This window comes from Notolabrus celidotus, chromosome 6 (assembly GCF_009762535.1).
Source record: "Notolabrus celidotus isolate fNotCel1 chromosome 6, fNotCel1.pri, whole genome shotgun sequence".
Classification (NCBI taxonomy): domain Eukaryota; kingdom Metazoa; phylum Chordata; class Actinopteri; order Labriformes; family Labridae; genus Notolabrus; species Notolabrus celidotus.
In genome coordinates this window covers 18,495,291-18,506,777 of record NC_048277.1, presented here as the reverse complement: position 1 = coordinate 18,506,777, position 11,487 = coordinate 18,495,291, and the positions used below count along the sequence as shown (strand labels likewise).

The window sequence follows — 11,487 nt, the reverse complement described above, 5'->3', positions numbered from 1 at the left end:
TGAGGAAAAACTCGTCCTCTGAGGGGGGGAGGTGGAGCGGGTGTAGTTGGCCGGTTCTGGAGGGCCTCCAGAAGCAGCTGCTGCACCTCCGACGGCTGCTCCCTTGACCTCTTTAGGGGTCTGATCCTTTGGGTCACTGCATGGATAAAAGAAAAAATATTTTGTGATACTTTTGATATGATACCTAACCATTACCCTAATCATAACCCTAACCCTAATAGTAACACTAACCCTAATCATGACCCTAACCAATAAACCTAACCCTAACAGTAACCAAAACCCTAATCCTAACCCTAACCCTAACCCTAATCATAACCCTAACTTAAACCCTAGTCATAACCCTTACCCTAATCCATATCCATGACCCTAACCCTAGTCGTAACCATAACCCTAATCCATAACCCTAACCCTAATCCATAACCCTAACCCTAACCCTAGTCGCAACCCTAACCCTAAACCCATAACCCTAACCCTAATCCATAACCCTAATCCATAACCCTAACCCTAACCCTAATCCATAACCCTAACCCTAATCCATAACCCTAATCCATAACCCTAATCCATAACCCTAATCCATAACCCTAACCCTAATCCATAACCCTAATCATTAACCCCAACCCTAACCCTAGTCGTAACCCTAACCCTTGTCTTTACCCTAACCCTAAACCTAATCCAGAACCATTACCCTAACCCTAACCCTAATCCATAATCCATAACCCTTACTTTAGTCGTAAACCTAACTCTAACCCTAGTCGTAACCCTAACCCTAACCCATAACCCTAACCCTAACCCTGATCCCTAACCCTAATCCATTACCCTAACCCTAGTGGTAACCCTAACCATAATACATAACCCTAACCCTAATCCATAAAAGTAACCCTTATTCATAACCCTAACTCTAATCCATAACCCTAACCCTAACCCATAAAAGTAACCCTAACCCTAGTTGTAACCTTAACCCTAACCTTACTTCATAACCCTAACCCTAATCCATAACCCTAACTCTAACCCTAATCCATAACCCTAACCCCTCGTCCATAACCCTAACTCTAACCCTAATTGTAACCCTAACCCCAATCCATAACCTAGGGTTAGGGTTATGGATTAGGGTCAGGTTTAGGGTTAGGATTAGGGTCAGGGTTAGGGTTAAGGTTACGACTAGGGTCAGGGTTAGGGTTACGATTAGTGTTAGGGTTAGGGTTAAGGCTAGGGTCTAGGGTTATGGTTAGGGTTTAATCAGTTAATCAATTAATTGAGTATCGATTAATTGTTAAGGATTTACTCTAACACATTTCTAATTTGATTTTATATCACGTGGAACAAACATCATGTGGCCTTTAATTTCATTCTGCCATCAGGGAGGTGTATTATGTTTAAAGGATGTTTCGATGTGAATCAGATGACTACAGGTGTTGTGCACAGCGGAGACGCTCAGCTTGGGGCTGTGGCTGAGTGACAGGTCTCCAGGAGCGCTTTTTTTCTCTGCTGTCGGACTGATTATGACCCAGTTGCGTTCCAGGCTGACACCTGATCCCTTACACATGCTTGCACATGGAAAACGTTAAAACATTTTTTAATGATTAATCGATAACTGATGGTTAACATTTCCAAAGATCAATCATGAGAAATACTTGGAATTTATATCCCTAGTGCCTATATTTATTAGAATCGATGTCGGAAATATGCCTGCATGTTACTGCGTCACTCTCGCTCCTAACAGGTGCGCTCGATCTCGGACTTCAGCTCAGCAGGTGTTAGGTCGGGGCTTTCCCCTTTATCAGTTGTGATGTGAGGTCACAGCAGCGGCACTCAGCAGAGGTTTATTTTTACATCCTCAAGTTTTTGGTGGGGCAGTTGCAATGATTATGTAAAATGCAACTGAAGATTTCAGCTGTTAAAGCATGGTAATTCAATAAAAGATAAAGGCTTTAATTACTTCCAAGAACACTCAACTACTTGATTGGTCAAATGCTCGGTTATTATTATCGGGTTATGTCTAGTGCCAGAGACTGGTGTGTCTCTACTTAAGATATTGCAGAAAAATGTTAGCATCAAAATGACACCCTTAAATCATTATATTTAAGTCACCAAAATCCTAATAACACCCAGAAGGCTATTCCAGATTTACTTAAATTGAATAGTACATCTTGAAACATGTGGGGGAGGGGGCAGCAGGCCTATGCTTTTTCAGGGTCTCTCCGATGGTCACATGTCACAGGTAATTAAAGCCCTGACCGTACATGCTACTGTCAATGATCAATTTGGCCTGTGCAGTGCTTACTCCACAGCTGTTGATTTTTTTTCCGAAAACAGTGAATGAGGAATGAGTTAATTTGTATTTCAAAATTAATTAATGGAAAAGGAAGAACTTTATGCATTTGTTACATGAACCAGTTACTGAATTTGCAAGGAAACATTTTTGACAGGCACCTGTTTGAACAGCTTCAACCGTGATGTAGGGTCCATTGGGCGTCCTTGTTGCATAGAAACCAAAATCCTTCTGTTCTGACCCAGGAATGAACTCTTTTCAAAAGCTTGAAGTTTATTTATTAGAAATGTCGGCTTACCCGTGACGAACATATTCAAATCAACATCAACTAGCTGTTGCTCCTCCTTCAGGTGCTCAGGGTAAAGATAGCAGTGCTGAAGTAATAATTTACATTAAATACATATATATTTTTTCTTACTACATGAGACTTACATATATAAGACTTATGTCCCCCCCGGTATTGTGGTGCACATAGAAACAAGCTTAAAACAAAAAATCAATGTGTGTATGTCTGACGACTGTTAGGCTTTGGATAATATACCCCCCCCCTCCCTGACTCTTTATAACACAATGTTGTTTAACTCGTTATCATTAATTTAATATATATTTAGGATTCTCTTTTCATAAATAATGCTTAGTATTTTCAAGAAATTCCTCACCATTGTTTATGTTAGTCAGGTTTTCTTTAAATCATATTTACAGCATGTCAAATGTTATCACATCTACTCAAACTTCATAACAGATAACAGTTGATATTACTAATGAAATTATGTTAACTTCTCAATATCAAAATATTAATTATTGATATCAAAAATGTAAACTTGTTATAATTTGTTCTTACAGAAAACAGTGAACTGGTCTGGTAATGGTTGACACACCTTCCAAAACTTCCCTGTGGATTATTCATCTATCTCTGAGGTGGATGCAGAGAATAAATTGCTACAAATGTCTAAGGATCTATGAATTTCAGTAGAGCACACTATTAACAAGGTACGCTGTTTCACCTTATGTCTTTCAAGTGACTGTGTAACTCATAGTGCTTGAAATTTGCTGAAAATTCTCGAAGTCCAGCATTAAGTCACTGCCCTCTCTCCCTGTCTGGTAACACTGAAAGGAAGGAATAACAAGGGATTTTGCTGTTAGGAAGGTCAATTTGTTTTAAGAATTAGCATTAACACTTTATCAACAGTATCTACAACAATAATAGGAGCACATATTATGAGACAATATATGCTTAAGTTGTGTTGTATTTATGTAAATCATTGTAAACTAAGCCCACACAGAACAAAGTGCTATTTTCAGATGTGTGTGCTGCTGTTGTCAATGTTTGTGTGTGTAGTGGTGTTTGCAGCGTGAGAGGGGATCTGCATCTGTTGGCTGCTTATGTTGCATTCATTTTATGATGGAAAGACTGTTTTCAGCATCCTAAAAATGAAAACTTAATGTCCCGTGTAACCACATTGTTATTATGTTTGTCTTTCTGACTTGCTGTGATCCTGCAGTCGGCCCAGAGCACAGTCAACTTCAGCATATTTTAAGATGCAGCTACCAGGCGTATGTGAGTAGACAGCAGCTGTACTGAACTCTTGTGAAACGCTCAGCCAGCTGTGTCCTGAATGATGGATGTAAGGCGGCCATGGTTAAATCATTCAGTGCAGTTTATGAGACCAAACAGTTTCCTTTTGTAGGTTGACTCTAATCGAACACACCAGTTGTTCAATTATTTCTGTATGATGACTATGCTGAACACAAACCATGTTTGTTTATTTTCTATTAAAGTATGACTGTCCTTTGTGATATTTACTTCAATAAATCACACTAGAACATTCATTTATGACAGTAAAATTCAGTTCAGTTCATGTTTTAATTATAAATTTATTACATAATATAACAAACATATATCTCTGTGGTGGAGATATCCTTGGCAACATCTCAGATCTTGCCTCAAACTACATCATCACCCTTGCTCTGTTAGCATGAAGAGTACCAGGTAGCTTCTTGGTAACTCATTTAAACTTGGAGCTTCATGTATTCAAAGGGAGGGAGGCTCCAATGCTTTGAGTATTAAGAGGTTGCTTAGAGAAAGCTCTCAGCGATATTCTGGGTTTGTTGGAATGCTGAGATGTTCACCTGTGAGACAAGGCTGAGACGTTGCAGTGATACATCCACCAATCTAAACTTCACAGTGCAAACAAGGAGAAAACCAACAATGAAAGAAAAACCCCTTTGATGATAAGATCACTGGTTCCAGTGGGTGACCGGACCCCAGTGGGTTTTTAAAAAGGTTACACTGCTCCCCCTACGCTATGTAGATTGTGCTTTGTTGATTAGAAAATAAGACAAAGATAACCCTTCACTGAACTTATTTGACCCTAATGGTGTGTAAGTCGGTTACACATTGTTCTGTAGCATCATTTTGCATCTGAATTTGTGGTAAACATACACAGCCATCTGACCAGGTGTTCACTACAGCTGTTTTTGTTCTAACCAGGCCAGCCTGTATGATTTGAGTCCATACACATTCACCTCAGAGGCATTTGTGTTTTATATTTTCACGGGAACAGTAAGCCAAGCTGGATAATATCCTTCATCACAGTAAAGTCAAGCAGTTGTGATACTTTGTCTCAAAATTTAAATAGAAATGTTAATGCAAAGCTCACAGGTAGTTAAACGCAGGCTTTATATTATATACATAGATATAACATGTTATATCTATATATAGATGCAATTGCCTGCTACTTCACAAAATAACAATGACTGCATTTCCACCTGTCAGAAATACAGAGGTATCTAACAAATGTCCGTTGTTCTCAAGATTTCCAGGAGATGGCACCATATTATTGAGTCTAACAGCTCAAGAATGCTGTAACTAAGATAGTCCTAAAGCAAAGACAAATATACAGTTAAAAGTTAAGTTATTTTTTGGCACATTTTTCCTTTGTGTTGTTTGTTCCTCACTGGATCACCTCATATAGCATCTCAAAACTCAGAAACTGAAGGTCTGAAAAAGGAAAAAGGAGTGCTGCCAGACAGAGTGGAGGGTAAGGAGCGCAAAATGCCATCTGGGAATGAGTGTACAAAACAGTGACACTGCATAAGCCATACCTACACAGTTACAAGGTGAGTTCTAGTTTTTTAGCAATATAAAATGTCACAATGGTTTCATTCAATACTTTGTGTTAATAAGCGACTGTATCTGTCTCTGTCAGAGCAGTCCACTTTAAAAAGACGTCACTCACAACAAAACAAGTATGCAGAAAATGATCAGTGTGGAAATCATACATGAATGTATGTGCATTTTTCTGTTAGTGTGTATCTAGTGTGAGTGTGTGTTTGTGTGACACAGCCACTGCCGGGAATCTCTGATGGTAAAACAGTAAGGCTATCGTGGACTAACTCCAAAGATGTAAACCCTAACAATCAACCATACACTCTCTCTCTCTCTCTCTTTGTCTCACTCTCTCAAACAAACACACACACAAAAAAATAAACAAGCATTTGCACACACTCACACACATTTACACACACATGGTGAAGAGGAACGACCACACAGGGAGGTTCAGGGGATCCAGATGCACGCATGCATTAGGACGTTGGGTGGCTTTTATGTTAGCACCTTGTCACCTTGTTTTGTGCAAATCATCCCCTAGTTCATAGTTCAGAGTTCAAAAGTTCAAGAGTTCATAGAAAGAATAAAATCTGCTCACCTTTTCCACAGGTGGTTAACTATGCATATATGCCAAACATTCATATATAGATCTATATACTTTTTTCAAAAATTTATATGAAATCTATCATATATACATTGCTTGTGATTAAAAAAAAAAGCAATATCTGTAGTTTGTTCATTTTTACATGTGTAAGTACGTTTAGAATGGACAGAATATTTTTTTCACCTTTTCTGTCACTCTAAAATTCAAATGAGTGAAAGATTAAAGTATCATGTTCCACACGCTACAAAATCTACCCACAGTGTTCGAGGGTAACAAATCAACAAAGAAACAAAATAAACAAGAAACACAAAGAGTTCAAATGAGTCAGAAGACAAACTGTAACACTGGAGTCAAGAGAAAAATAATCAGTGAGGTCACAGTGAGGCAGTGAGTGCTATTCCTACAACCCAGATTCAACATTATATTCACCACCCGCTTTTACAAACTGCTAGCAAAAAAGAAAAAGATGCACAGAACTTCTGGCCAAGTAAAGAGCCTTGGCGTACTGACTGATTCTGCTGATGTGCGGAGGTTTTTTAGAAGTAATAGAGATCAGCTGGCAGCCTTCTGTAAGAGGAAAGCTATGGATAAAATGCTATTTGTTGCGTGAATAAAACTCACTGTTTCTCACTGCCAGCAGAAGCTACTCATGAGTACAATTGTAGATTTTGTATTATTTAAGGAGAATTCAGTTGTAATTTTTGCTTTTACAACCTGGGTCTTAATTTTACAGTTCTGGCTGCTTATGTTTATGATAATATTTTACACTCTTAGTAAACCGCAGAGATACAGTGAAGCAGCGATGTTGCAAGACATAGCCAGGTTGTAATATACTGAATTCTCCTTACAGACCCTACAGAAGCTTTCCCATCCCAACAGCCTGACAGACTACAGACACATTTCTCACCGTGGCATTTCAAAAGGGCACATGCTTCCTGTTAAGTTCATTTAAGCCAAAGTTGTTATACTTGCGTAGCTTTTTGAGAACATTTAGTTCAACAGTTAAAGCTTTTACTGGGTTCACTCACTTGAAACTTAATAGTTGTTTCCCTCTGCTGTGAAGATAACATCACAGAGAGGGTTCTGCTTTCTGGTTCTTTAAGGATCATTGCCGCTCAACTGGGCCCAGTTGTTCAGAAAGTTGAACTTGGATTAGAATTATCAGTATTTGGAAATCCCAATAGTTGCATCAAGGATTAGGTAATCCAGCCAACTTTTGTCCTGTTTTTCCAAAGAAAATTGGATAAGATAACTTTTCTGTATAGATTTAGAAGAAAGGGACTTTATTCTAAATAATATGTGTCTATATTCTACATACATATGATTATAGGGCCACCATAGTCCCCACAAAAGGACAGTACCTCACAGTTGGATTTAAATGAAATATGTCATATCTAATTTTATAGCTAATTGGTGAATTAAGTAAAAAAAATCCCCCCGTTTTTTTTTTTACAATGCTGATGTCCTTAATGACCCCATATCGATGAAACAATTAAAAAACCTATACAGTTTGACAATTTAAAAGTTTAGACTCCTTTTGTTGCTGGAATCTAGCCTGAATCTGACTGTCTGCTGGGATCAGTTTAATGTTATGGATTACCTAATCCAAGTGGATTTCAGAATCCTTTTTTTCTTTTGAACAAGAATAGGATGTCATCCAATCTAATCAGACTAAGTTGCTCTTAACCAACTGGGCCCTGGTTATGAGAAAAATCCCATAGTTTTTTCTTTAAACCTCCACCTCCCACTTCACTTGGCCTGGTATGAGGGGAACCATCAGGGGTTGCAGGGATGGAAATTTTACTAGCCCTCTAAATTTTTTCAAACTGTGGTGATTAATTGTCCTCACAGGCAAGCATCTAAAAAGGATAGTATGAAAACAGCCGACAACATCTCCATGCTAGTGCCTCAAACTTCCATCCCTGAGTGATTAACAGGCAAAAGATGAAGAATTACTTTTACCAAGTAACTTTTTCAATCTGTGGTTTTTACTGTGTTTCTGAGGATAAAGCAGAGTCCGAACCAGGTCAGGGTATATGTAGCTGGACCAGAAGGGATGGGAGTCAGCTGGGGTCTCAGCCTCACATTACGGGATGCCCTTTAGTATGAAGGAAGACCGTAAGAAAATAAAAACAAACAACACACTCTCTGTCAAAGACATGATGCTTCATGCTACGTTTCAAAAAAAGGTGAGCGTAAGTAAAACTGTATACCTATGACAAAAACTTTCATTTCCATATCTATATACTTTTTTCAAATTTCAAATATATATATTTATATATGTATATATAATTGGTAGAAATGAGTAAACTATTGGTGGAATAAATTTAAAGATTTCTCTGCCTTCTATACTAAAAACCAAAAACAGGCGCAGATTAATTTATTACATTTCCTCTTTGCAACATTGTCTTTTCTTCTGAAAGCTATATTTCAATACATATATATATAATATTTTATAATACCTTTATATAATATTCCCTTTGGAAAACCAAAAAATTGATTATGAAAAAAGCCACGAGTGTTGGTTAAACATTCTCCAAATATAATAGATAGCACAGTCTAGATACCAAGGCGGAGGGGTTTCTCCAATGGTTTACTTTGTGGAGCTCCATCTCTGGGCTCGAAAGTCTTCGGTTTAAAAACAACAGCAGGTATAGAGAAGACACACCTGTTCAGTGCTGTGTCAACTCTATGTCTATAGTCCTGTGTTCATCATTGATGATCTCTGTATAAATATTTTGAAAGGCAACTGAGCTTTCTGTTTAGAACAAAATCCTCCTCCTCCTCCTTTACTCGTACTGCAAAAAGGCTTCCAGGGGCCTAAGAGATGGAGGGGTAGAGGTAGAGAGGAGAGGAGGGAATAGTGAGGGAGACCATGTGGGTGTTATTCAGGGAATAACTGAAGCTTTCACAAATCAAATGTTTTAATTGGAGCTCATGCCATTCTTTTCTGCAAGAGCACATTTTGAGGTCTTATCTCATTGGATGAAGGCCAGGAGGTGGCCATACACCACGGGTTGAGTGGAGAGGGACGAATGGATTGATTCCTCCTCTTCAGTGCAGTGCCAAGTGCAGGGTATTAATGCAGAACAGGAACAAAATGTGTGGCTAAGGACCACAAGTAAACATTTGTGATGCAGAACATGAAAGCAGCCAGAGTAAAAGAGGAGTGGTCCCTATTCCCTGTTCCTCTTCTATCAGCTCTTTATCTTGCAGGTCTTCATTTCTCCAGGTGTTGTTGTGGCTCAGGGCAGGGGTCAGCTCTCTAGCAGGAGTTTTAGTGCTCGTTCAATGTTCATGCGGTGTCCAACGCGTGTCACTCCTAGCTCCGCAAAGTCATCCTTAGTTAGAGCTGGGAGGTGAGAGCCTTCAATCTCATGGTCCTGAAACCCTGCTCTGTGCTCCCCCAAATTGATGCTCTCTAGCCAGTCTCCCACGTCATACTTGTTCCAAAGGTGGAGGGGTTTCTGGTGGAAGGGTCGGAGGGCTAAAAGCGGAGACCCCAGCCCTGGAGAATGGGAAGGTGACGGAGATGGAGAGCGAGAACGAGAACGGGCACTGGAGCTCCTCATTACAAAGCGGACTTCTTTAGGCTCCTGGGGAAGGCTGAGGCTGGAGGATTTGAGGATGGTTTGTGGCGGTGTAGTCGGTGAGGTTGGTAGGCCAAAGCCTGAGAAACGTCCGAGAGGGTCGCCCCGGTCAGGTGAACCTGAACCTGGGCTTGGGGCTCGTCGGGTCATTGGGTAACGGCTACCGGGTCGGATGGTGAATGTGGTGCCATAACTTCTCTGAGAAATGGTGTGGAGCTCGCCTAGGCTGCTGAAAAGTCTGGTGGAGATAAACAAAAAGAGAGGGTTAATAGGGAAGAAGAAGGGGACAAAGTAAGAGTAAAGAAGAAATTAAGACTTATCTAAAACGCTAAAACATTTTCTTAAGTTTAAGTTACTGTAAGCTTCAGGTTAAAGATAGTTAAACTGGGATAGTCTTACATCACAGCAACTACAAAGCAGCAAGCTGCACTCATCAGTTGTGAGTATTTTTAGTTTCTTTTTAAGTCAGATCACTATTCCACAAAAAACAATAACTTAACAATGAAATATTTGTCTGGAAGTAGAGAGTACTATGTCAAGATAATACCATTACTGAAAGTGTTTTCACTCTGACAAAGTAGTTTAAAAGCAACTTTTTCCAGCAAAGGCATTTGAAACACTTCCCTGAAATGACCCACAAAAAGCAAAAGATTTAGAATTAGATTTGAGTTACAAAATCAGACAGAACAAGATTTCTTACATAAAAATGACAGATAGCAAAAAACCTAAAGCACTGAACCCACACACAAATATCCAAACAACCCTCACCCCACTACACACACACATACACACATGTATACATTTGACTTTTATGCTTGCTTTTCAGCTTTGCATGGTACAGAGCTATATGCTGTGTTTTCTTACAAATAATGATGTATAATCAAAACAGAGGTGACTTTTTTTTATGTCTCTCAACTTATGTTTATAGCTGGAGTACACCTTTTACAAAGCTTGGCTCTCTTGATCAGATTATGTTGTTATTTACCTTTAAAGCACAGCTAAAACTTAACTCACTTCAGGAAGTCTACCATTTAGGGAATGTAATCTACACACAAAGTAAACTGAATCACAGGTAGTACAAACTCAAACTGGCAATAATTCTGAGACTGAAGAAACACTCACTCAAGTTTCTTAATTGCTGCTTTATCTAACTTTCTGCCTTTGACCCTCTCTTGTAAATTGAAAGTAAGCAAATTTGTGAAAGTTCAAGTGCTTGATTAGCTTATTAGTTTACTATTGATCTAATAAAGGAGAGCATGGTAAAGAAGGAGAAGAGAGATGGATTAAGGACTAAGGGTGAAAATAGCTTGGTACAAGCCGGATGAAGAGGAAGGCGGTCTATATGTAAAAGAGTTTGTCCAATGGTTTCAGGTTTAATCATGCATTGTTAGTGATTCTTATGTATAGGTTTGGCACATGTTTTCCCTCTCCTGCATGTATTTTGATACTTAGAAATGGATGAGGTTTGAACTACAGAGTACAATGGAACAAAGGTAGCTAGACAGCGCACAGGCTGGAAAAATGATCAGACTACAAGGAGCCGACAGGTATGAGATGAGCTCCATGCGCACTTACACAGTCGTCCTGCCCTCCTGGGCGCACAGTCAGTTCTAGACCAATCAGATCAGAGCAGCAGGGCGGAGCATGCAAGGTGAGCAGAGAGAGAGCAATGGGAGAGAATGTTAGCATCACTCCATGAGACGCAGCCAGCCGACCAGACTTAGAGTCGGCATCAGCCAACTCTGCTGTCTCTGCTTTGTGTATGTGTGCATGTGTGTGTGTTTGTGTGTGTTTGTTTGTGTTAGTGTAGGAGTGTGGCTGAGTATATGTATTTATGTGTGTGCATGTGATGCGATGGACTTTCTATAAGTCTATAACATGACAGACAGCACAGTAGGCTTCAGCACTGAAGGTC

General features: G+C 39.4%; 1 protein-coding gene across 1 annotated transcript in view; it reads right to left on the bottom strand.

The window, feature by feature from the left end:
• Window positions 1-8,503: 8,503 nt before the first annotated feature.
• Window positions 8,504-11,487, bottom strand: part of shank3a (SH3 and multiple ankyrin repeat domains 3a) — a 259,295-nt gene continuing 256,311 nt past the window's right edge. The window contains exon 26 of the mRNA XM_034685684.1: window positions 8,504-9,810. Coding sequence (XP_034541575.1) covers window positions 9,240-9,810 — 571 coding nt within the window. The 3' untranslated portion in view covers window positions 8,504-9,239. The remainder of the gene's footprint in view (window positions 9,811-11,487) is intronic.